This window comes from Chrysochloris asiatica, unplaced genomic scaffold, assembly GCF_000296735.1.
Source record: "Chrysochloris asiatica unplaced genomic scaffold, ChrAsi1.0 scaffold00123, whole genome shotgun sequence".
NCBI lineage: Eukaryota > Metazoa > Chordata > Mammalia > Afrosoricida > Chrysochloridae > Chrysochloris > Chrysochloris asiatica.
The window spans coordinates 5,215,836-5,243,802 of NW_006408641.1; the positions used below are offsets into that span (position 1 = coordinate 5,215,836).

At 41.0% G+C, this 27,967-nt stretch overlaps 1 protein-coding gene across 1 annotated transcript in view; it reads right to left on the minus strand.

Moving 5' to 3' along the window:
• Positions 1-27,453, minus strand: part of CCDC93 (coiled-coil domain containing 93) — a 105,039-nt gene extending 77,586 nt beyond the window's left edge. The window contains exons 1-5 of the mRNA XM_006868740.1: positions 27,403-27,453; positions 14,460-14,573; positions 11,987-12,081; positions 5,503-5,614; positions 1,590-1,688 (exon numbers count right to left, since the gene is read on the minus strand). Of these exons, the coding sequence (XP_006868802.1) occupies positions 1,590-1,688; positions 5,503-5,614; positions 11,987-12,081; positions 14,460-14,573; positions 27,403-27,444 (462 nt within the window). The 5' untranslated portion in view covers positions 27,445-27,453. The remainder of the gene's footprint in view (positions 1-1,589; positions 1,689-5,502; positions 5,615-11,986; positions 12,082-14,459; positions 14,574-27,402) is intronic.
• Positions 27,454-27,967: the final 514 nt, after the last annotated feature.

A 27,967-nucleotide genomic window follows, 5' to 3' on the forward strand; every position in this document is an offset into this window, starting at 1 on the left:
CGATTCAATGGCAGTGAGTTTGCCTTTTGTTAATACACTGTGATTAGCACATGTTAAGTATTTGATATTGTTATTAATTGCCATTGAATCAATCTGACTCACGGCTACTCCATGTGTGTGGAAAAGTGCTCTAAGGGGTTTCCCAGGCTGTGACTCTACAAAACCAGACAACTAGGCCTATCTTCCGAAGTACATTAACCTTTTAATTAGCTGGTGGCACTTAGCTGTTTGCACCTCCTAGGGACTCCAAATATTTGATAGTTACTAGTTATTACTATTGTTGATGTAATCATTACCACAGCAAAGTCCTAAGTTGTTGGTGCCTCAAATAGTATTACAGGACTACACAGATTTATACTCTTGGTCTTGCAAATAACTAAAAGTTCTAGATCAAGTACCAAAATTTAATGTCAGAGTAGTGTTTCCAATAAAGTGTTTCTAGAAAAAAGGGTTTCATGATTGAACAAAGTCAGAACAAAGGCCAGAGTACATGCCAACCTGAGATTCAGAGTGTGTCTGGACACGTTAAAGTCCAGAGTAATCCTGTGAGAAAGAAATCAGTTTCACTCTGTTTAACTGGTACTACCCAAACTTAATTAATCACAGAGCACTTTGTTCACCTAAAATAGTTTCCCACCCCACTTAATTAGAATTCTGTAGAATATATGCTCAGTAATAATTTTAGCAATTATTTTCAGAAACCCAACAGTGAGTAGAGAAGTCCTAGAATGGTGCTGAGGATGAGCACTGGACTGCTAATCTTAAATTTGGAAGTTCAAACCCACCAGCTGCTCCTCAGAAACCCTATACAGGGTCACTGAATCAGAACTGACTAGATGGCACTTAACAACAACGAGAAGAGTGATGCTGGCAGCTACAATCTACGCTTTGTGAAAAACCTGAGAGAACATGTCCAGGAGCAAGGCATGCCGAGAAGTAGGCAGGGAGTACTCGAGGTGGAACACAGACGTGCAAATGTAGGTGTTCCCTGTGCTTCACACTCAGGGAATCAGAGCCATAGACCTGAACCACTCACACTATGGTCCCAAGTCTCTCCACTTACTCACCTGAAGGGCTGCTTTTCAACAAAATAAGTCACCGAAAATCTGCCCTCAATCCCTGCTCAATGAAAGAATAAGTGGAAAAGAAAAACACAACCATGGGAAAAATACTCTCAAAACTATGAAGGAAATACACTAGAACTTTAATAGAGTTTGGTCAGTGATCAGCGTATGGCTGATTCTTCTTCTTTGTATGCCTTTGTATTTTCCACATTTTATATAATTAGTGTATTATGTTTTACAATTGCAAAGGAAAAAAACGTTATTTTCCAAAAAGAATATTATTTAAAAAAATAAAAGACACAAAAGGACAAATTTGTAGTGCTTTGACCTCAGTGCCTATTTAAAGAGGCAGCTGAAGTGCATGAAACAGCCCAGTTTCAATACTTGGGTAAGGCCAAGCGGGGGCAGGGCCACCATGCCAGGAAGGAGGCATCCCCTCTGGAACCTGAGTTCCCTCCCCTCCGGAGGTGCTAGGTGTGCACGCATGTTCTCAGTTGAACACAAAAAGAAAAGCAGAATACTGACCTCTGGGAGACTGTAGGTTTTCTGGAACTGGGATATGGAGTAAGAGCGGATATAGTCACCCATCTCTTCTTTTGTTTCTATGGCTCGCTTCACCAGCCACTGGGGAGGAAAGTTGCAAAACATGAGCTGATTGTGATGAAATCCCACTGCAATGAAGGCCAACTCAGTGATGGTACAACTCATGAACCCAAATCACTGTGCTCGACTGACCAGGTGACAAGAAATTACCAACAGTCTGTCTTATGGGCAAAGCACCCAGGTATCAAAGGTGTAGCGGTGCAAAGGTCCAGCAGACTCTGACACTGAGTAGTTCCGCAGGAACTTCACAGCCTTGGGCCTCAGTTCCCCTCTCGGGAAAGTGGAGGTAAGAATATCAATTCTACCCTCTTCACAGAGCTACTGTAGAGACAACTGAAATCACAAGTACTAGAGTGCCTTGTGGACTCCTGGTGTGGCACTGTGGGCTAATGCGCTGGACTGCAAAGTCAGTTTGAACCACAAGCTCACCACCTGTCCTAAAAACCCTCTAAGGGTCTCGCTATGGATTGGAACCAACTCGATGGCACTTACCAACAAAAGAATGCTTTGCAAACAACTGAAGCACAACACAAACATAGCTATTCCTTACCACCACTAGAAGCAGCGGCCCATCTGAATGCACATCTTTTTCCTGCACTGTTTGCAAAGACCAGAGAAAGGAAAGACAGCTAGTATAACATTGTATTTGATAGATGAAAAAGAAAAAAGCCCCAAAGTATCTAGGTTTGAGAACAGTCTGTACTGACTCCATAGCTCTAGTTATTAGATTACCATTTTTAAGTGCCGTTGAGTCGATTCTGACTCATAGCTACCCTGTATGGGGTTTCCGCAGAGCAGCTGGAGAGTTCGAACCGTTGACCTTGTGGTTCAAACCAACCTTGCAGTTGAGTGCTTATCCTACAATGCCACACCAGGACTCCCTGAAGTCTTGCAACATCATACCTCTGGCCATGTTTTACAGAACCAGAAGTGCAGAGAGATTTGTAATTTGTTCATTTTATATACAGCTAGCAAGCCCCAGGACTGGTAGTTACAACTTTGAGGATCTTCCACATCACCAGACAAACATTAAGTATTAAGTATTTCTTGGTTCTACTGGGATAATACACAGAGCTGCTTCTCATGTGTCCCTATGTAAATCTAAACTGAAAGCAATTTGTGAGAGTTAAGGTTTTATGTCAACTTCGCAGGACCAGTATTCTCAGTGGACTGGCAGTTAGGATGTAGTTACCACCTCCATGTGATCTGATGTGATCAGCTCTGATATGATGTAAATTGTCACGTCTACGATGTTAATGACATCTGATGCAATGTACAAGATGAGGCTGTATTTGAGTCAATCTCTTTTGTGATATAAACAGAGAAAGAAATGAACACAGAGAAGAGGAACCTACTACAACCAAGACAGAGGAAGAGCTGGGAGTGCAGTGTGTCCTTCAGACCCGGGGTTCCTGCACTGTGAAGCTCCTAGACCCAGGGGAAGACAGATGCCAACATGTATGAGATCTCCAAGGAATGCTGAGCCTACACATGCTGAAAGGAGAGAAGGACTTTTCCCAGAGGTGAGAGACAAGGCCTTCTCCACTTTGAAGCTGGACTTCCAGCCTCCTAAACTGTGAGGATGAATTTCTGATTTGTTAAAGCCATCTAACTGTGGTTATTTCTGTTATTGCAGTACTACATAACTCACAGTTCATTAACTGTGTGCATACACACTCATACCCACACATCATCACCTGCAGAAGACCTATCGTGATCCTGTAGAGGGCTTCCAAGGCTGTAAATCTTTATGAGAGCAGCAAACCTCTTTTGTCTCCTGCAGAGCTGCTGATGTACCCACACTGGTGACCTTAAGGTTTGCAATCCAACACTCAACCTACAGAACCACCATATTCCCAAAATGATTGGGTAAGACTCTGTAAATACCCCTATCACAGTGGACTGGACAGTGTGCTAGTACAAGGTGTTTGGAAGCATAACCAGGGGATTTTTGCCATTCCTGATATGGCACTGTAGGATACGGTTCAAACCACCAGCCACTCCGTGGAAACCCTACACAAGACTGCTATGAGTTGGCACATCACAACAATAATTAGGTGTAAATGAGCTGATCCTAGAGATTGGCAGGGTAAGACTGTGTGTCAAATTGGCTGGTCCATGATCTCAGTGGTGTGGCATCCCCTAAGATGAGATGTCATGAGCAGTTCATCAACTGAAAAGCGTTTTCTTCAGAGGTGTGGCCTGCTTCCAGTATATGTGGACACGCTAGCAGAATGCTCTCACTTATTGCTTGTTTCTGCATCCTGCATCTGGCTTGTCACCTGACCTCTGGATCTTTGGACTTGAGCTAGTAGCCTGCCAACCCTGGGAGCTGTTAGGCTGTGAGTCAGCAACCTGCCATCTTACCTGCTGACCTTGTATTCATTCACCTCTGCAATCAGTCCGCTCATTTTGGGTTTGTCCGCCCTTGCAGCTACCTGACCCAGTAGAAGCCTCCAGCCTGACATCTGACCCGTGGATTTGGGACTTGCCAGTCTCTACAACTCTGTGAGTCATTTTCTTGAGATAAATCAGCATAGTCAGAAGATTGCTGCAAAACTGCATAGTAGGCTTGCTAGCCCATGAAAAGAGCTGAGTTTTTGGGCTGAGGCTTACTGGCAGTATGGAGTGCCTCAAGACACTTACCAATACAGCTAAAGAGTTTTGTAACTCCTTAGCAATGCAGAGTCAAGTTCAAGAGGAGTCTTTCCTGAGAGGGCAAAACAGAGGTAGCAACCCTAGATCAGTCACACTCTAGCTGCTTTAAATTTTATAGGTCTGTGAAATTTAGAAAGCTGGTACCCATTAGTCTAGGCCACATATAACTTTACACAGAAACCCTTCTAGTATTCTACTCACAATGTAGAACATTCATAGGCACTCAAAATGTCCAAAGTGACTAAAGATCACTCTTCCCATGCATCCTCTTCTCAAGCCTAAAGTTTCTGACCCCCAAAATTCTTTAGGGCTAAGGAAGCCACACTCCATAGAAATCCAGGATTTAGGGAGAAGGGTAACAATTTTACTGCATGATAGTGTTGGAAATTTTAGTAATTATCAACACAGGACCTCTACTCATTTTCACACACATGCATACACAAAAATCAGGTACAATGACCTGAATCAGAAAGAAAGTTTAACAAACACACAAACCAAAATCTAAACTTAAGTCTTAGCCTCAAATTTATAAATTTCATGACACTCAAGTAAGGTTCCTACAATCAATCTGATGGTTTAGGTTTAGAGACTCTGAAAACAAACACTTAACACTTAAAAAACACTTACTAAAATGCACAGCCTTAAGCCCTATACTATAGAAATCTTAACATACAGTCCGACCACTTTTCCAACAAGAATTGCTCATCCCTCTGCTGGTGGCTGCACAGATAGAAGATGGGAAAGCCTAAGGTCTGAAGATTGGGAGTTTAGACTGGCATCTCAGCTCCTTCACTCACTAAATCTCCGCCCTTAAGCAAATGACTGATAGTTTCTCTAGGTCTCACTTTTTGGAATTCCATGCTTCAAAGAACCCTTTTAGGATGAGATAAGTAGTCGATATTAAGTATCCTTCACACAGCAGCCAACAAAGGTGAGTTGCTTTGTTCCTCATCTCAAAGTGCCTAGAGGGGAAGCTGACACACAAAAAGAACTACACCGAGTACAGAGGGCTGCAGAGCACAAGTCTCTGAATTACAGAACATAACCTTTCAAGGATGCATCAGGAAAAATCCTCATGATCTGCCGCCACCAAACGCCACCATATACAGGATGCAGGGATAAGGGACTGTAGAGGAATCAGAGAGCCAGAGGACAACATACCACATAAAAGACTCACCTGAACAACAGGAAATATGTGAATAAAGTCCATGCCTTGGATCTGGTGGGGCTCCAGCTGGTGTGGACATTTCATCCTTGGCAGAACTGAGACAATTTTTTCTGAGAGAGCTCTGTTAAAAAAAAAACAGCAAGAAAGCAAAGGATGAGAAAACACTAAGTAGAAGTTAAGACAACTTTGAAGTCTGGGCAGCATCCCAGAAGAAATGGGACGTCTCAATGCCAAGCGAGCTCCAGATCATGAGTAGGTTTCTCCTAGCTAACTACAAAATGAGACAAACAAGCACAAGTTAGATGGTTATGAGTAAGGCCACACAACTAGTACATTCTTCATTCTAAAATTCTGTGGCTTTTATTTCACATTTCTAGTTTCTTTATACTAATGTTGATTTCTATTTTCTTTTGTTTTGTAGCAAGATTTTTATCTATTTATTTGAGTTCCCTTCCACCCAAGTTAGTATTTGTCTACCCTCTGTTGTTCGGTTTCATCGAGTTGGTTTCTACTAAGCGCAACCCCATGCACCACCACCACCACCACCACCACCACAACAACAACAACAAAACACTGCCCAGTCCTGCACCATCCTCACACTTGCTATGTCTGAGCCCACTGCTGCTGCCACTGTGTCAATCCATCTCGTTGGGGGCCTTCCTCTTTTTTGCTGACCAAGAATGATGTCCTTCTCCAGGGAGTGGTTCCTCCTGACAACATGCCCAATATAGGAGAGTCTATGCCCTAATTATTGATTTACCTTTGCTTTTCCTCCCACCTGCACTAAGCATCAAATAATGTTTTTTTGTTTTGTTTTGTGAACGCTATTCTTGACTTTTTATAGTAGTGGTCTCATTCACTATTTGTCCTTTTGTGATTGACTAATTTCACTCAGTATGTCCCTCCAGGTTCATCCATATTATCAAAGATTCATCGTTACGTAGTATTCCATTGTGTGTATGTACCATGGTTTGTTTAGCCACTCTTCCGTTGATGAACATTTGTTTCCTTCTTTTTGCTTTTGTGAATAGTTCTGCAATGAACATGACTGTGCATAGATCTATTCGTGCCACGGCTTTTAGTTCTCGAGAATATATATCTTGCATTAGGATTGTTAGATCATATGGTATTCTATTTCTAACTTTTTAAAGCAATGTCATACCATCTTCCACACAGGCTGTACTATTTTACAATCCCATCAGCAGTGTCTCTCCACACTAAAATTATGTTCTTCCTTTTTTATATTAAAATATTGTTTCCTTATGAAGTAATGGTGACATTAAAATAACCAACTGTCATCAACTTGATTCTGACTCCTAAGACCCTGTAGAATAGTAAAGCTGCCCTATAAGCTTTCCAAAGCTGTAATATTCATGGATGCAAACTGCTACATCTTTCTCCTGCAGAAAGGTTGGTGGATTCTAACCACCAATCTTTCAGTTAGCAGTGAGCACTTAAGCACTGCACCACCAGGGTTCATTACATTAGAGGGGCTGTTGTTGTTGAGAGCCATCAAAAGTCAGTTCTGATCATAGTGACTATGTATAGGATTTCTGAAGCTGTAAGTCTTTGGAGGAGCACAGTCTCATCTTACTCCCATGGAGTAGCTGGTGGGCTTGAACCACTGACCATGTGGTTCACAGTCCAGTGCTTAACTTTCAGAACCAGGCGCTATTTATTATTTTTTTCAACATCCCTACATGGCAAAATAATAAAAAGCCATCAGTGCCCAAATTATTTCAGTTTAATGACCTAATTTTTCTCAAAATTCTGGTAACCATTAAGTTAAACATTGAAAAAAAATCACTCTAAATATTACTCATGTAACAAATACGTGCCCAGAATATTAAGACAATTAAGTCATAGTCCATTAATTCCTGATGCTCACAAGGTAGTAGAGGAGACAGGCACAAACAACTGCAGTACATTTCTGACCACCAGAATGAGGCTCACAGAGATTGTGATGAGTACATCCTGAAAGAACATGCAACCTTCTCTGTACATTTTCTCATTTAGGTACAAATCCATTGAAAAAAAATATTTTTGTGGTTTTCCATTTTTGCTGTTTTATATGTGTTGTTTTTTGTTTTTGTTTTGGTAGTCTAAAACCAATCCTAGATTTTAGGTAACACACATACTCACTCTTATTTTCAGAGAGGAGAAAAGTTTTGCTTCTCAAGAGCCACACTCTGACTCCTCTCTAGCACTTTACCTTGGTCCTCCTGCGAAACGCTGGGTGTGGGAGGAGGAGGAGAAGCTGGGCTCCTTGAGACCCCAGAACACACTTCTAGGTCAAGTGACAGGCATCATTTTTTTCAGCTCAGCCTGGGATTAGGTGGGATAGTTTTATAGCAGGAGTGATGGAAGAACTTACATGCAAATATTTCACTGCAGACTTAAGCCTCCTCCCCATATCAGCTGATATTTGGTCTCCATCTATCTGGTTCCTGTTTTTTATATCTTAATAGGATCAGATTCAAGTGGAGAAAAGAGATGTATTATTTAATAGGTCTGCTAAACCCCAAAGCTGTGATCAGCAGACTGGGAACCTTGAGGAATCACCACAAGAAATGGACTTGAGGAGAAAAAAGAAATAAGGGCAATTTATGCTACATCCTAGTTTATAAGTACAAGACACTTTTCTAATTGGTGAATAAGGGGCCACATGGATCTTAGGAGGAAGTCATATGGGTTCTGTTGGGTGAGCAACCACAGATGACCTTGACTACCATATGCTGTACAACTGGGTAGGGTATTGCAGAAGATCATTCTCCAGTTAACTTCTATACTGAAGCTGCTGCCAAGGCTCCTAAAACCTATGCCCTAAGGGGGACCTTGTTGGAGCCATGCACAGTCTTGCCTTAACTTGTGAATATTGTCTATCATTTACCTTGTGAGGTCTCTCATAGTGAGAGAAATGAATACAGTCAAGTTTTGAATCTACCAAAACTGTTCCTTATTGAAACAAATCTGGTCCACCTCTCTTTCTGGAGTTCAGTAATCCTACTCTGGAGAAAGGAGTCCTCGGGTGGTGCAAACAAATAAGCACATAACTACCTGCCAAAAAGTCGACAGTCTGAACCCATTTACAGGTGCCTGAGAAGACAAGCCTGGCAATCTACTTCTGAAAGGTCCCAGCCTTGAAAACTCTATGGAGCAGTTTGACCTTTCACACACAGGGTGCCATGAGCAAGAAGCAACTCGAGGGTAATGAACTAACCACTACCATCAGAAAGACCAACACCACCTTTCAGACAAATGTCTAACTCAGATCTGAGTAAAAGCTATTATTGTCTCAGCTGTCTGACCCTTAGTAGGTTTCATCCTTAGGCTTCTTGTTGTTAAATGCCGTCAAGTTGGTTCCAACTCATAGTGACCCTATATAGGGTTTCTTAAGAGTAGCTAGTGAGTCTGAACTGCCGATCTTGTGGTGCAAACCAACCTTATGGTCTAGTGCTTATGCCCCTAAATAGGCTTCATCACTAGTCTTCTTGTTGTTGTTGTTGTTAAGTGCCGTGGAGTCGGTTCCGACTCATAGCGACCCTGCACAGGGTTTTCGAGGCTGTAAATCTTTACGGGAGCAGAACGCCTCATCGTTCTCCCATGGAACCGCTGGTAGTTTCCAACTGCTGACCTTGCGGTTCACAACCCGATTCGTAACCACTACGCTACCAGAGCTCCTTAGTCTTAGTAGGGGCAAAACAAAGTCTATATACCCACCCAAAAAACTGTCTCCTCTGAGCACTGGGCTTTTAACATCTGAAAAGTAACATCAAAAGACCAAGGGTAACACTGCTAAGGGAAATAGTTACACCTCATGCCTGCCGATCTTAAGATGAAACATCAAGCTGATACATTCGGAGAAAAAGACTTATAGTGCACTGCACACATTCACAGAAGTAAGGGAACATGCACTTTTAAGGAGAGAAGCTTATGAGACAACACTTTCTGCCTTTTCCTTCCCCAAGAATGGGGAGGAGAGAATCCAAGATTTAATCCAAAAAGTCCAAGAGGAAGATCCTCCTTTCTGAGCAGCCTGACTTCCAGACACAGGCATCTTCTCTGACTGGCATGGAGGCTGTCCTGCCTGGGACTGGAACAGTTTGGTAGAAAAGAATTAGCAAACCCATTTGGCAACGTTTCTCTTTGATAAGCTTTATTTCTTATTTTGACTACCATCACACTCCCATGTCTAGTCCCTTAACATCAATGACTTGTGAGGGGAAGACAGGCATGTGTTGGCCCTCTTCCGCAATTTGATGGTATTCCACTGCTATTCATAAACATTCAGAAATGTTGTATATTAAAACGTTATAAATAGCACCAGGAAAGATGTGTGTCAGAGTTGCATTTTTTCACCATATTTACTCAACCTGTAAATTGGGAAAATAATCTGAGAAGCTGGATATGAAGAATGTGGCATCAGAATTGGAGGAAGGCTCATTAACAAACCTATGATATGTACATGATATAACTTGGCTTGATGAAATTGAAGAGGTTTTAAAATACTGATGAAGAGCAAAGACCACAGCCTTCAGTATGTGCTGCACCTCCAAGTATAGAAAACAAAACTTCTTACAACTGAACCAAAACCTAACCTCATGATAAATGGAGAAAAGATGGAAGTTGAAAAAGACTTCATTTTGCTTGGTCCCACTATCAACACTCATGTAAGCAGCAATCGAGAAACCAAATGACAGGCTGAATTATGAAAATCTAGTGCACAAGACCTCTTTAAAATGTTTTAAGAGCAAAGATGTCTGTTTGAGAACTAATACCAAGCTATGGTATTTTCAAGAGTCTCATGTCAAAGTTGGACAATGAATAAAGAAGATCGTAGAAGAATTGGTGTATGTGAGTTATGGTGTTGGAGAAGAATATTTAAAGTACCATGAAATGCCAGAAGAACAAACAAATCTGTGTTAGAAGTACAGCTAGAATGCTCCTAAGAAGTCAGAATGGTGAGACTTCGTCTCTCATAGTTTGGACATATTATCAGGAGGAACCAGTTTCTGAAGAAGGACATCAGGTTAGGTAAAATGAAGGGTCATAAAAAATGAGGAAGCTGCTCAGTGAGGTGGATTGGCACAGTGGCAGCAGCAATGAACTCAAGTGTAACAATGATTGTTACAGGGCAATAGGATGACACAGGACCAGGTAATGTTTCATTCTGTTGTGCATAGGGTTGTTCGTTATGAGTCGGAATGGACTCGATTGCACTTGACAACAAGGCACAGCTGGTGGGTTGGAACTGCTGACCTTGCAGTTAGCTGTCCAGTGCTTATTCTACGGCAGCACAAAAGGACTGCTGTGGTCCAAGATCCCATCCTAAAATGAGACCTATCTCTGTCCTAATTGAACACTACTGTGAAGGGGAAACAGTAAATATGTAAGGACTCTGAACACAAGTTCCTAGTAAATTTTTGTTGTTGTTGAATTTAATTATGAGCCTAAAATCTCATTTATGGACATCTGAGCATAGGATCCTCACAACAGGTCTTTAAAAGTGGGGAATAGAAAGTCACGGAACTCTCAGGCAAAAAAGCTCAGGAAGGAAAACAAGCCCCAGCTGGGTATGTGGAGAAAACAGTCCACAGGGCTCTCCATAGACAAGTATGCCCCTCAGGCATGATTCCCCTCCCTAAATCTGTTCCCACTTTTCCCCTTTGCTGTAACTGTCTGCCATTTTGCAAGGAATTATCTTACTGCTTCATATGCATACTTATAAACCAATATTAACTCTTTGAAAGTGTTTGTTCTTTCCCCTCCTTGGGGGAGGGTTGTTGTTGTTAAGTGTCATCAATTCCAACCCATAGTGACCCTGTATAGGGTTTCCAAGGAGCAGCTAGTGAGCTTGAACCACCAACCTTGCAGTTCAAATGACTTTGCAGTTTGACGCATTAGCCCACAGCACACCAGGACTTCCTGGGGAAGCGTAAGACTCAGAAAAATAAAACAAGTGGCATCATCATGCAGATCCAAGATCACAAATCCCTCCTTCTACAGATAAAGAAATTAAGGCCTTGGAAGGGAACAGCTTGTCCAAGGTCACACCCTTGGTAATCCCAAAGCTATGGGAGGCAGGGGCAAGGCATTTTCTGGTCAAATTTTTAGAGAGGTGACTATCTGCCATCTTGATGGCACAGAGGCAACAGGAAGAAAAAGGCCCTCCTTTCCTTCCCTATTCAACTTCCACTCTCATTCACTCTTTGGAAAGAGGCAAACTACACTGCATAGTCATAGGAACTTGGATAAAGAAAAAGTCTGAGGAATTTATCTGACCATTAAATGACTCTTATATGTTAGTTATGTGACCTTGGAGGCCTTTAGCTTCAGTTTCCTTATCTGTGAAACAGGAATGATACCTATTATTAGAAAACTTAAAATGACATATGTAAAGCATCTAGCACAACTTTTGGCACCTAGTAAACAATCAAGAGTTAGCTCACTTCTCCCCCTCTAGTCTCCTCTGTGGCAAACCCCAGGAACTTACATTTTTTGACCTATTGTAGAGTTTTCCTGAAAGAGTAAATCAACGTCTACGTCGAAGTTGCAAGTGGTGATGCACCAAGTCATTCCCCCCACCACCTGCAAGACACAAAGAACACAGATGTTCTGGGAAAAAGGAAGAAGCGAAGGCAGATAAGTTATAAACAAATTTTCAAACTCAGTACACATACAAAATTATGTGTTCTTAAGAACAATGAGAATGTATTCTCCTTACCCCACCAACTACAATTTACCTAAACTAGAGCAGTCCAGTATGATTTTTCACAATGGGAACTTTTTATATCCTCTCTGCCCAATACAGGAAGCTACTAGCCACACGTGGCTACTGAGCTCTTGAAATGTATTAAGTGTGGCAGTGAAACTTACTTGTTGGTTGGTTATATGCCATGGAGTTGGTTCCGACTCATAGCAAACCTGTACAAGGTTTCTGAGGCTGTAAATCTTAATGGGATCAGAAAGCCTCATCTCTCTCCCACGGAGCACAGTTGGTAGTTTCGAACTGCTAACCTTGTGGTTCATAGCCCAATTCATAACCACTTCGCTACCAGAGCTCCTTGAAACTAACTTCTAAGTTAACATGATTCCAACTAATTCAAATAGCTACTGTATTGTACAGTGCAGAGAAAAAGTATCACTTTCTAAAAAATCCCTCTAGAAATAAGCAATGGTTTATTCAGTATTTTCCCTGTGCCCTTATGAATGCTAAGGTAAGTGAGGAAAGGAAACTAAGCAACATATGACATACCATTATTTGATAGCTGAACCTGTCAGGAAGATTAAAAGGTACGCAATGTTATTCCCATTTAAGGATGAAGAGATAAGCTCAGGAGGCTAGACATTTTGTCCAAGGTTGCTGTTGGTTCCGATTCACAACAATTTTGTAAAGGATTTTCAAGGAGTAAATGGTGGGTTTGAACCATCAATTCTGCAGTGAGCAGTCCAGTGTTTACTCTACGGCACCACTATAAAGAAGGAATTATTCTGGCTGACCTAGAGCCTAACTGTAGTATGATAATTCATATATACATATATATACTTCTTCTTTGCCTCTTCCCAAACCACATGAAGGAATCCTATTGGGACAGTGGCCAAAGCTTTCAACTGCTAATTGGTAAGCTGATGGTTTTAAACCCAACCTGTTCAAGAGGAAAAAGATGAGGCAGTCTGATGCCGTAAAGGTTACAGCCTTGGAAACTCTATAGGGCCACTGTGAGTCTGAATCAGCCCAATGGTAACGGGTTTACCTTACACATTTGAGTACTCAAGTCCCTGGGTATTGTTATTAAAAAGACATGCCATATTGAGATCCTCTTTTCAGTGAAGGAGACACAGAAACATTCCATTCTCAGCTGAGAGACATCTTCAACCAGTTTCAGGCCAGTGACAGATTCCAGTGGAATTATACGTTCTATTGACCAGACATGTGGTCAACAAAACATATAATAGCCAACATTTTGAAACTCATTACTCAATTTCCACACATCTTAGTTTTTTTTCATCTACTTAAGGGAGATGAGAACCCTAGTCTACTCATTTCACAGGATTTCTCTGAGATGCAAATGAGGCTTAGAAAGCATTTTGAAACAAAGTCCTTTCCAGACACAGCTTGGCATCATAAAAAATCAACAGTCAATCTTATGCTGGCTGCAATTTAGGATCCTATCAGAAGCTAATAAAATGCAGATTCCAGGGTCCAAGTCCAAATCTAAGTAACCAGAATTTCAATGGGTGAGGCCTGGACATCTATATTGTATACAACAATCCAGGGTGACTCTATGTGCAGTCGAGACTATGACCCAAGAGCACTCAGTATTTTCTTCCACCAGGCAGCTTTGCCGCCCATCCTGATTCCCATGCTTCCTCTCTATCCAGCTGTAGGAGCACCCATGACAGTGTGCTATTTATTCCATACCTATTGGTTTGTTCTTGTCTACTCTGCAAATGCAGTGCTCTTGGAGGACAGGGCCTCGCCTCTGCCTACCTCTGTGTCCTCAGCACCTACTAAAATGCCTGTGCATAATGACCGTTTAAGGTTCTACTGAGTTGAAAGACTTCATCTTATTATGATTTTTCCCTCATTCAAACTGAGCATTCATTTATTATCCACAGAATATCGGACCACTGTCTGTGTTTATAAGATGACACCAAACCTGTTGCCTGATTCATAGCTCTTATTAACTCATTTAAAATGAATTTATCTCCTCACCAAAACTGTCACTTCCTTGAAAGGAAGAACTATGTCTTTTGAAAGGTCCCTGTACAGAAAAGGAATCCAACGCATGCCTACTGAGATTATTATTTTAATTGAAAACTTAAAAACATTTCCCTAATGATTGAATTAGGAAAAAAAGGAGAATATGGAAATGGAGAAAATAAAAAACAATCTCCTTCCCACCCTGGCTAATCATGTACTCCTAGCAAAAGTTACCTTAACAGTCAGAGAGGTTTCATCATACCTTGTCAAAAGGTGACAAGCCTTTAATTCTGGCCCTGAAATACCCAGCTGCAACTAAGAGCTCCAGAATTTCAGTCAACTTGACATTTTGTTCCTCATCTTCACGTGTTTCCACCTACAACAAAAGGCAAAGTTTAGCTGGCCAAAGCTACCTTGTCTAAGAGAACACCAGGCATAGCACCCCTGATGTCATGATCTCACCATCTAAGAGCAGGTGATATGGCTGTGTCACTGCATCAGATTCCCCATGTATACACAGTGCCACCGGAGTCTCAAAGAACAGGGACCCAGTCCTCAGAGAGCTACTAATCATCACAGGTGGGGGGCCAAGACACACACTGGTAATACACGGGTACTCATCACATGTTATATGAACCCAGGTGGGGGTGAGGGGGAGGGAAAAGAAGATTAGAGCATATTACCTCACTGTTTTCTAACCCATATCTCACTTTACAGACTTGTTAACTAGATTATAAGCTCCTTGCAGATAAGAACAAGGTTTTTCAAAACTCTGTGCCCATATAAGATAGGATGAATGTAAAGCTAACATTCTCCCATGTAAACTATCACATAATTCACAATAAAACATTAAAACACAACAATAAAAAATGCAAATGATCCCAGTAAGGACTAGTAGGTGATCTTGAGAGGAGACAGTAAACCCTGTAATACCCAATAAAAGGCAATAAAAGGGGACATGGAGGAGGGGCTTAAAAAAACAAAACAAAACAAGAAACTCTTGTGCCCATCCTGGGCCCAGATGTTACTAACAAGAGGGGCAAGAAAACAGAAGACAATTAATTCCCTTTCGGATCTCAAAACAAATAAAAGGAAGTCTTTGAGTCTGATATATTAAAGAGTAGTTACTACCACATGTTCTTTTTTTTATCGTATTTTTTACTGTGAATTGATTAATAATTTACATGGGAAAACATCAGTTTTACACTCATCATTTCATTGCAATGATTACAATCTCCTCGGTGCATCATAATTCAACAGTATTTGCTTCTATTCCTTTTTTTTTTGGGGGGGGGGGAAATGTACGCAAAAAAACCTCAGTAATATATAATCATTTAAACAACCACAGGACACATTATGTAAGCCTGCCTCCTGACCACCAGCACCTGGCTGCCAGCACACCGTCTTTCTCTTTCCATGAGTCTAGAGTCTTCAGCTGCTCTATCTCTCCGTGTCTTCATCTATGTCTCCATCTCTGATGCTGCTGCTTCTCTGGATAGGATCCCACATTCTGCCAGCGCTCTTCTCCCTTAATGGTTCTAAGGTCCTCTGTTCCTGGACTGTAAGATGAACTATTCCCCCTGTTTTGTTACAAAACTTCTACCTTTACAATTGTGACAGTTGCGATTAGTCATGATAACAATTACTCACTACTGAATCATAAGAATCTTATGCCCAGCTCTTTTCACCAGACCTATCTAGACAAGATGTAAACTTTTCAGTGGGGACTCTATCTTCCCCTGCACACTCTGAAACTATACTCCCTCTTGAAAACTTGTAAGCCAGTCACTTTGTACCTTTATAGCCCGCCCCTCAAACCCCCATTTTAAGTAGCCAATGTCTGAGTTGCCCAACCGTATCACCCCTGTACACAGAAGGGATAGGATTGATATATGATGTGAAGTCTCTTTCCCTTTTAGTTGGTATTTTGAGGTACTACATCCATTAAGTATAGGTCAAGTTCATCAAATTGTAGCAATTTACACTTGTTTCCATGATCAAAATTTTTTATCTTCCTCGATTTGAGTTCTGATCATCAAGCCATTGAAGCTAGGTTGAATGGGTACTATCTACAAGTTTGGGCATTCTTGTACATCTCTCCTCAGTTCATATCAGCTGGGCACTTCACTCTCAGCTCTAGCCCTCCGTTTGCCACATGTTCTGAAGCAGTTAAGATTTTGGCTGGGCCAGGATTCTCACTGATTTAGCAGTTAAGATATAGTTATGACTTCCATAAAGAGATCTAACATAATACGATCAACCCCATGACACACTCTGATGTGGTCAGTGCTCATCTGATGTAATTATCCAGTGTGTTGTACATCCTCACTTAGATAATGTTAATAACGTCAAATGCAAGCTACAAGATTATCTTCAGCCAATCTCTTTCAAGTTATAAAATGAGAAAGAAATGAGTAGAGAGACAGGGACCCAGTACGATCAACAAAGTGGAGCCAGAAATGGAGTGTATCCTTTGGACCTCGGGTCCCTGCACTGTAAAGCATCTAGATCTACAGCAGGAGTGGGGAACGTCTAGCCTTGGGCCATATAAAGCTGGCGAAATCATTTGGTCTGGCCCTGCCAAGGCCATCGCAGTTCCAGCCATCACATTTTTGTTGTTGTTAAGTCCGTCAAGTAGGTTCCCACTCACAGCAACCCTGTATAGGGTTTCTGAGGAGCAGCTGGTGAGTCTAAACCACTGACCCTTGCAGCTAAAACCTACCTTGTGGTCCAGTGCTTATACTACAGTGCCACACCACGACTCCAGCCATCACATTAGAGGCAAATTAATTAAATGTTTGACCAAACATAGCAGGCTAATTTTTAAGTTGATAATTTTGTATGGCTCAAGAATGTTACAAATATCCAAATGGCCCTAGCCATAAAAGAGGTTCCCAGCCGAGACCTAGAGGAAGATTGATGCCAAGACACAGAGAACTCTTAAGGAATGCTGGACGTACAGATGCTGAAATGCAACGAGGACCTTTCTCCAGAGCTAGTGCTCTGAATTTGAACACCTATCCTAAACTGCGAGAAAACATTTCCATTTGTTAAGCCATCCACTTGTGGTATGTTGGATATAGCAGTATTAGATAACTAAGACATCACATGATAGAAATGACTTAACTATGTAATGAATTTAAGTAAGATATTTAAATTGGGATCTGATTTTTAAACTTTTAAAACTGTATCAAAGATTACTTAAATCTGTTTTAAGTGTCATAGTACTTTGGAATCTATTCATTTTCATTAACTTTACTTCTCCTCTGCTACTGCACAACAATCAGAAATGAAGACTTACCATGGGATTCTTGGTGAATGCCTATTGTGCATATATAGGGACTCTGGGCTACGCTATTAGGTCGGTCCCTGGTGGAGGAGGAAATTGAGCAACTAAGATCAGTCCTGAAAAGACTGCATTTATGAGTGACCTTTCCTGGTTGACACACGTTGTCACACATAAATGCAGTGAGAATTAAGTGCTGTCCATTTCACTCCACTGGGAGACAGTAAGAAGCTTGTGCCTGGTCTCTCCTACACTCTTGTGTATGTTTGTCCATTGCTGATTTTAGTCTTCATTTCTTTTTCTTGTAATAAACTGTAACCATGCGTACAACCGCTTTTCTAAACTCTGAGAGCCTTTCTAGAGAATCACTGGATGCAAGGGGCTCTTGGAAATCCCCAACACAACTATGTGTTCACATTTATCCTCCTTAATTTGAACAGTCAAAGTAAGAATCTAGGAAAAAAAGTTGTTAAAAATACAACAGAATGTACAAATTCAATATCCTGGGCATTAGTGAGCTAAAATGGACTGATAGGGACCATTTTGATGATTCCAACAATCTTATACATTACTAAGTGGGAACATCAAATTGAAGAGGAATAGAGCTGCATCATCATCATCATAGAAGAAATGAGGAAGAAGATATATCTTGAAGTACAATGCTGTCTGTGAAAGGATACTATCTATATGCCTATCAGGAAAACCAACTAATACCACTATTATTCAAAGTGACACACCAATCACTAAAAAACTGGAAACAAAGAGGAAGGGATAAGGAGTTGCAAAATAGGGACCTAATGATAAAAAAAAAAAAAAAAATGATGCTGCAGACTGTATGACCGAATTGTGTACAACTAATGACTTATTCCTAGATTCAAATACTAGAATGCTTGTAAACTGAAACCATTTAAAATTATACTTCTAATGTTCTGAACTGGAGTCCTGGTATGGTGCTTCAGGTTAATGCACTGGACTCCAAGGTTGGTTTGAATCACAAAGTCGGTGGTTCAAGCTCACCAGACCCTTCTCAGAAACTCTATACCGGGTCGCTATGAGTTGACCAACTTGATGGCATTTAACAACAACGAGTTACTGCAAATACCTTTTTTAACCAACAGGAAAGGAAGATGGACCTCACCAGATGGAATACACAGGAATCAAATTGACTACATATGTGGAAAGAGACAGTGGAAAGGCTCCATCTCATCAGCTAAAACAAGGCCAGGGGCAGACTGTGGAACAGACCACCAACTGCTCATATGCAAGTTCAGGCTGAAACTGAAGAAAAATACAACAAGTTCATGAGAGCCAAAATATGTCCTTGAATATATCCCACCTGAATTCAGAGACCATCTCAGAATCTGATACATTACGTCCTAATGACCGAAGACCAGAAGAGTTGTGGGATGACACCAAGAACATCATATCTGAAGAAAGCAAAAGGTCATTAACAAGACAGGAAAGAAAGAAAAGAACAAAATGAATGGTAAGAGACTGAAACTTGCTCTTGAGTGGAGAGACACTAGAGTGAATAGAAGAAATGAAGAAGTAAAAGAGCTGGACAGAAATTTTCAAAGGGCACCACCATGAGAAGTCAAATACTATAATGAAATATGTTAGACAATCAAAAAGGAATAACATGCTCAGCATTTCTTAGGCTGAGAGTACTGAAAGAAAGTTACAAACCTAGACTTACAATATTGAAGAATTCTATGGAAAAAATCTTGAATAATGCAGATGTATCTAAAGAAGGAAAATACTGATCCAGTCGACCAAAAAGAAACTGTTGATGTCCAATCATTTTAAGAGGTAGCACATGATCAAGAACTGATGTTCTGAAGAAAAAAGTCCAGGTTACTAAATGAAGGCACTGGCCAAAAACAAGGTTCCAGGAATTGATGGAATATGAGTTGAAATGTTTCAATAATGATGTAGCACTGGAGGTGCTCACTAATCTATGTCAAGAAATTTGGAAGACAGCTACCTGGCCAACAGACTGGAAGAGGTCCGTATTTGTGACTATTCCAAATAAAGGTGATCCAACTGAATGTGGAAATCATCAAACAATTCACTAATATCACACGCAAGTAAAATTGTGTTGGAGATCTTTTAAAAACAATTGCATCAGTAAATCAACAGGGAGCTGTCAGAAATTCAAGACAGATTCAGAAGAGGACAAGGGGGAAAAAAATATCCATACTGACATCAGATGGATCTTGGTTAAAAGCAGAGAATATCCAAAAGATATCTACTTGTGCTTTATTGACTATGCCAAGGTATTCAACTGTGTGAATAAAAATAAATTATGGGTAACACTAGAAAGAATGTGTATTCCAGAACACTTAATAGTGCTCATGAGCAACCTGTACATAGACCAAGTGGTAATTATAAAAATAGGACAAGGGGGCAATGAATGGTTTAAAATCAGGAAAAGTGTGTGCTAGGGTTGTTTCCTTTCACCATACTTACTCAGTTTGTATATTGAGCAGATAATCAAAAGAACTATATTACATGAAGAAGAACATGGCATCAGGATTGTAGGAAGACTCATTAACAACTTGCAATATGCAGATGAAACTAGTTTGCTAGCTAGAAGTGAAGAGAACTTAAAATACTTACTGATGAAGATCAAAGACTACAGTCTTCAGTGTGGAGTGCACCTAAATGTAAACAAAAATTCTCACAACTTGACTGATAAATAATATCATGATAAAGGGAAAAAAGATTTTATTTGGCTTGGATTCACAAGTTACACTCACAGAAGCAGCAGTCAAGAAATTAAATGATGAACTGTATTAAGCAATTCTGCTGCAGAATATTACTTTAAAATGTTAAAAAGCAAAGTTTGAGGATCAAGGTGTGCCTTACCCAGTCCATGGTACTTTCAATTACCAAGCATGAATGTGAAAATTGGGCAGTGAATAAGACTGGAGAAAAATCTCAATACATTTGAATTATGGTATTGGAATACTGAAATTACTATGAATCACCAGGAGAACAAACAAATCTGTTTGGAGGAAATAGAGCCAGAATGGCCCTTAAAAGTCAAGATGATGAGATTATGCCTCTCATGCTTTTGACATGTTATCAGGAAGGACCAGTATTTAAAGGAAAGCATGCTTGGTAAAGTGCAGGGTCAGCTAAAAAGAGGAAGAGCCTCAATGAGAAGGAATGACATAGTGGCAGCAACAATGGGCTCAAATCTAACAATTATGAGGATGGTGAAGGACCAGGAAACGTTTCATTCTGTTGTGCACAGGGTTACTAAGAGTTGGAAGCAATTTAACAACCCTTAACAATATTCACCTTTAATTCACTCTTCATACCAGGACTATTGGAATTGTCTATCAGTGCCTTTTTCCTGTTAATTTGTCTCACTGCTTCTTAAATCACAGATTTCATATTCTCTCTCCTTAGCTGATCCCAAGCAATCATCTTCAATGCATCATACATTTTATATAAGATAAATTCCAAATTTCTTGGTTTGACATTCAGTTCTTTAGCCCCAACTAATCTTTACAGCTACATCCTTTAGGTCCCCCTCAAAACAATCCAGAGGTAGCTATCTATGGCCAGTCTAAACAAGCACTGTCCACTACCATTTTTTCACTGCTCATACCAGTTCCGTTTCTCCTGTTCTTCTCTTCTTGTTGTTAAGCGCAGTTGAGTCTGTTCCAACTCATAACAACCCTGTCTTCTCTAATCATCCATAAATTACCTTCAAACTTTATCTGCTATGCAATACCATCCTTTAAAAAACAGCCTGAAATGGCTATTCCTCTGCATTTCCTTCTTTTTTAAAATAGTGCATGCCATTGACACAATTAAGTTATCAATCTCTTTTAAGTTATCAAACATGTTTGATGAGATGTTCATGCTTGTCTTTCCAACTGAAATATTGGCTGGTTCAGGAATTGTTGCTTAGTCCAGTAGGTTCCAACTCATAGCAACCCTAATCCTCAAAGTGACATCTTTGCTAATTAATACTTTAAAAAAAGTCTTTTGCAGCAGACCTGCCCAATGCAATACATCCTTGATGTCTTGACTGTTGCTTCCAAGAGTGTGGATTGTGGAGCCAACCAAATGAAGTCTTTGACAACTTCAATCTTTTCTCCATTTATCACAGTGTTATTTATTGGTCCAGTGAGGATTTTTGTTCTTTCTACAAAGAAATACTTACTGAAGAAGACAAAGACCACAGACTGTAGTCTTTTATCTTCATCAGTGGTTTAAGTCCTCTTCCAGCTAGTAAGGCTGTATCATCTGCATAATGAAAGTTGTTAATGAGTCGTTCTCCAATCCTGATGCCATGTTCTACATCATATAATATAGTTCTTCTGATTACCTGTTCAACATACAGACTGAGTAAGTATGGTGAAAGGAAAAAAACCCTCACACACACCTTCCCTGATTTTAAACCACTCCTAAATCCTCTTGTTCCATTCTAATGACAGTCTCTTTGTCTGCATACAGTTTGCTCATGAGCACAATTAACTGTTCTGAAATATGCATTCTTTCCAATGTTATCCACAGTTTGTTATGATCCACACAGTCAAAAGCCTTTGCATAGCCAATAAAGCACACGTAGACATCTTTCTGGTATTCTGTACTTTCAACCAAAATCCATCTGTCATCAGCAGATGAATCGAGTCTGAATTTCTGGCAGTACCTTGTTGATGTATTGTTGCAACTGCTTTGAACTACCTTCAGCAAAATTTTACTTGCATGTGATAGAAATACATTGTTCATGATTTCTGGATTCCATTGGGTCACATCTCTTTGGAATGGGCACATATATGGATCTCTTTCAATCTGTTGGCCAAGTAGCTGTCTTCCAAATTTCTTGGAATAGGTGAGTGAGTGTCTCTATTACTGACTCAGTTTGCTGAAGGACTTCAATGTGTATTCCATCAGTTCCTGGAGCTCTCTTTGGTTTTTGCCAATGCCTTCAGTGCAGCTTGGACTTCTTCCCTCAGTATCATCAGTTTTCCATCATATGCTACCTCCTGAAATGATTGATGTTCAGTGACTGTATTTCTTCTACCTTCTTTAGGTGTTTTCTTCATAATTCAGTATTTTGCCCACTATTATTGTTGTTGTTAAGTGTTGTTGAGTTGGTTCCGACTCATAGCAACCCTGTGCACAACAGAACAAAGCACTGCTTGGTCCTTCACTGTCCTCACAATTGTTAGCAGGCTTGAATCCACTGCTGCTGTCACTGTGTCAATCCATCTCACTGGGGCTCTTCCTCTTTTTTTGCTAACCCTTTACTTCACCAAGCATGATGTCCTTCTCCAGGAACTGGGCTCTCCTGTTAACACAACCAGAATAGAAGAGATGAAGTTTCATCATCCTCATTTCTAAGAAACATTCTGGCTGCACTTCTTCCAAGGCAAATTTGCTTGTTCTTATGTCAGTCCATGGTATTTTTTTAATATTCTTCTCCAACATCACAATTCAAATGCATCGATTATTCTCGTCTTGCTCATTCATTGCCCAACTTTAACATGCATATGTGGTTACTGAAATTGCCATGGCTTGGGTAAGGGGCACCTTAGTCCTCAAACTGGTATAATTGTTCTTTAACGCTTTAAAGAGTGGATAAGACTATTGTGGTTCAATATTGAATATTTGCTATCAGCTTACTAATACTGATTGTGAATGTTGCAAATGTAAAGGTAGATGTTTTTTTAACAAAAGGAGGAGAGTGCTTGATCCTTGCAGTCCAGGAGCAGAGGACCCTGGGACTATCAAGGGAGAAGAGTGGAGTGTGGGACCCTATCCAGAGAAGCAGCGAGGCCAAAGACGGAGGCAGAGACCATGAGGAAGGATGGAGTGGCTGGGGACTCTAGACTCAAGGAGGGAGAGGGGCTGTGTGCTGGTGGCCAGGAGGCAGGCTTGCGGAGTGCGCCCTTTGGTTGTTTGAATGGCTATATATTCCTGAGTGCTTCGGTATACATCAAAACAAACAAACAAACAAACAAAAAAAACCACCACCAGAGGGATTGGAAGCAAATGCTGTTGAATGATGATGCATGGAGGAGCTTGTAATCATTGCAATGAAACAAAATACGATAGGATGAATGTAAAGCTGATGCTCTCCCATGTAAACTATCACTCAATTCACAATAAAAACTTAAAAAAAAAAAAAAAAAAAAGAGGTCTTTTGCAGCTGATTTGCCGAACGCAAGATGTCATTTGATTTCTTGACTGCTGCCTCCATGAATGTTGACTGTGGATGCAGCAAAATGAAGTCTTTGACAATTTCAATCTTTCAAAATTGCAAGCCAAGGCTTGAATTGTTATTTCTGTTCTTTCACTTTGAGAAATGCTGAGCATGTTCTTGCGTTTTGGTTTTCTAATTCCAGGTCTTGGCCCATTTCATTTTAATACCTTACTTTGTCTTCTTAAGCTATTTTGAAATTTTCTGTTATGCTCTTCTACTTCATTTCTTTCATTCGCTTTTTCGTTAAGCCACAAGCAAGTTTCGAAATCTCTTCTGAAATCCATTTTTGTCTTTTGTGTCTTCCCTGTCTTAACGACCTTTTGCTATCTTCTTGTTTGATACTCCTGATGTCATCCCACAACTCCTCTGGTCTTCCGTCATTTGTGTTTAATGCAGTCAAATCTATTCTTGAAATAGTCCTAAATTCAAGTGTGATATATATATATTCAAGGTCATATTTTGGCTCTCTTGGACTTGTTTTAATTTTCTTCTGCTTCAGCCTGAACTTGCATTTGCATAATTGATGATCTGTTCTACAGCATGCTCCTGGCCTTATTTTAGCTGATGATATTGAGCTTCTCCATCATTTCTTCCCACAAATGTGGTCAGTCTGATTTCTGTGTATTCCATCTGGTGAGGTCCATGTGTATAGTCGCCTTTCATATTGGTTAAAAATGTTATTGCAATGAATAGTTGTTCTTGCAAAATTCTATCATGTGTTCTCTAGTATCATTTCTATCACCTGGGCCATATTTTGCAACTACTGATCCTTCCTCTTTGTTTCCAGCTTTTGCATTCCAATCACCAGTAATTATCGATGTATTTTGATTGCATGTTTGATCAATTTCAGATTGAAGAAGCTGTAGTTGCTGGTAGTTGTGTGCCATAAGGTCAGTTCCAACTCACAGCAACTCAACTCTGTTTTATGTTCTGAGATTGTAAATCTTTATGGGAGCAGAAAGCCTCATCTTTCTCCCTCAGAGTAGCTGGCAGATTTGAACTGCTGACCTTACAGTTTGCAGCCCAATACAAAACCCACTACGCTACTAGGGTTCCTTGAAGAAGCTGGTAGAATTCTTCAATTTCACATCACTGGCTTTAGTGGCTATTGTGTGAATTGAGTAACAGTCGTAGTAACTAACTATTCTTCCTTGTATGTGTACATTATCCTATCATAGACAGCATCATACTTAAAGATGTTCTTTTTGATGATGAATATTATGTTGTTCCTCTTCAATTTGACAGTCCTGGCATAGATGATCTGATTTCAGATTCAAATTGGCCAATACCAGTCCATTTCAGTTTACTAATACCAAGAGCATTAGTTAGTCTTTATGCATCCATGTCATTGTTGACAACTTTCAATATTCTTAGATTAATACTTTGTATATTCCATGTTATGATTAGTAATGAATGTTTTAAGTTGTTTCTCCTCAAGAGTTGTGCCCCATGAGCATATGACAGTCCCACACATTATGTTCCTTTCACTTCATTACGGTCAAGTACAGTTTGAGGAGACTGCTCTTCCCCAGTCTTAATTTGTGCCTTCCAACCACAGGGGATCATCTTCCGGCACTTTATCTGACAATGGTGTAATGATGTATTCAATTAATTACAAAAAACACCTAAGCCAGATATGTAATAATTATTTTCCAGTTATAGCAATGATAATGTGAATGTGAATTTTATTTTGAGGTACAAACTGCTAGGAGAGGGAGTAGACACATTAAGATTCCGAATTATTTTCATAGATTGATACTGAAACAAAATGCAAAAGTATATATATAAGGAATGAAAGAATAACTTCTCTTGAAGATATAAAAAGCCACCAGATTAATTATTAATAGATTATTGAAACTAAAATTCTGATAAAGACAAATGACTATAAGTTCTTAAATCAGGCACAATAAATTCTCAATTGCCCTGCACTGTAGTTGTATAAGCTGAAAGGCAAGGCCAGGTTTAGCTTTCTTTCCATCCTTCACATACATAGAGGGTAAAACAATTTGAAATTAATGAATTAACTGGACTAGTGACAGCTTAATGACACAGATCATCCAGAGTCATATGTACTGGTCTTTGAACTTAATGAAAATAATTTAATTATATTCATCCTGAAGGTCTCCTAACTGCTAGGAGCTGTCTGGCTCTGGAAAAAAGAAAAGAAAAAAAAACAAAAAACAAAAAAAACCCAGTGACAAATCAGAAGCAGCCTCCTGGCAGTCAGTGAAAGGTTAAATAAGGGGCAGGATAGGAGCAGATTGCTTTTTAATTAAAAAACACCCCATCTGGCAGTATTGTGGGACGTTGGACTGGAGGGATTTAAGGTAGAAACTAGGAGACCAGAAAGGAGTCTAAGGCCAAAGATCAAGCAAAAATTTGATGGGAGCCTGGAATAAAGGAACTGGCAAAACGGGAACTTCAAATATTACAATATTGATCTTATGCTTCATAATCCTAGAGTCTATTAAGGCATGAAGGTTTTACTTGATGCTAGTAGCGTTTTTAACATTATATGGTATTTTTTCTTAACACCAAAATGGACTTGCATTCTGGAATTACACGCTGGCAGATTGTCTGTCTGTCCATCACTGTATTACCAGCTTCTGCAAACAAAATGTAGTGATTTCTCAATTAGTAGGTATTTGGGATGAGTGGAGTATCTCGGTGATGCTTAGCTGTTACTCAGAGTGGAGGTTGGAGTTCACCCAGATGCACCTCGAAAGAAAGGCCTACTGACCAACTTCCAACAAGTCAGCCATTGAAAACGCTATGGAGCAGTTCTACTCTGACGCGCAGATCACCATAAATTAGATTCATTCAATGGTAACTAGTTGGATTAAAGAATGATATAAAGATTTGAGAGGAGCACAGAGAAGCAAGACCAGCCACAATTACATACCATCTGAAGGGGCTATGCAACCTGTCAAGGGATCACTGCCCAAATGCCCCCGCTCCCACCCACCCCTAATCCTGTCCAGTTGAGAACCTTTGGAGGAGAGTGGAGCTTGTATCCCATTTCTTTCAAGAATCTAGTAAAATGGGCTTCTGGGTAAATTAAAAGGGAAGAGACGCAGCCCATCTAGTTAACGATATTTGCAGTCAAAAGGAAATGCACTTTTCCTTGCTCTCAACCAAGATGTCAATCCAGAACCAGGGACGATCCTGCCCCTTAGAACAGAGTGAATACTTAATGACAAACCTCTCTGGAGAATCCCCCATTCCCTATGGACAGTAAAGGGGTGTGGGGGCTGGCCCTGAGACCCCACTGGTTCCGAAAGGCGGAGGCACACCCCGCAAGGTCACTGACCAATGCACAACTCGAGTCCAGAGCGTCCCTGCGCGAGTCTCATGACTCCTGGGCACAGCATCTTTGGCCCTGGGGGTGGGGGTGGGGGCGCGGAGAAGCCCTGCGGCGCCGGGGAGAGAGCGATGACTTTCCGGGAAAGCCGCAAGGTGGGCGCCCCGTGTCCGCTGCACCTCTCGAAGCGTCAAGACAGGTGCCAGGGAAGAGAGACAGCAGAAGCTGAGGTGTATCCCCACCCACCCTCTGCTCGATCGACCAAGCAGGGAAACAGACTCTCTCCGCCACTGTCACACCTGAAGAAGGGGGCGGGGCGCCCCGAAACGCAGCCCCGGAGTTTGGCCCTCTCCCAACAAATTCCGACATGTCTGGGGAGTGGGGTTTCCTACCTCTGGGAGACTCTGGGCCTCCGGTCCCTTGGGGAGCCCCATGATCCGGTTGGGCTGGCAGGCGGCGGGAGCGGGACCCCTTGAGAGTCCGAAGGAAGCGGTCCTTGGCCGCAAAGCTGCTACCGGGGTGGAGTGCCAAGCTAAAACTTCCTCTGCCGTTGCGAGTCCGGAGCGCCGTGGCTGACGGAGCATGCGCATTGGGGCGCTGTGCGCCTGCGCCTGCGCGAGGGCAGCTCCGGGGGCGCCTGGGCCGGGCTGTTCTCGGATAGTGTTTGTCTTGTGGGGCTGCGAGGGTAGGGGGTCTGCGGTAATTTAGCGCCTGGGCTGCCCGAATCGTTTCACCAAAGGACAAACGTCCTGCAGCTTTTAAAAAAAAATGCATTCCGGTCCCTTCCTCTTTAGGGCCACAAGCCATCAACTGCAGTAGGTTGTTAGGTCCGCTCATCAAGCCGGACGTCGGAGCACCCTGGCTCGGCGGTCAGAGTCCGAGTAGAAATGAGTTTAGGGATTACAGACTCCAGGCTGATTTTAGCTCGGAGTCGGGGTATCTCCCGATGGATCCGCA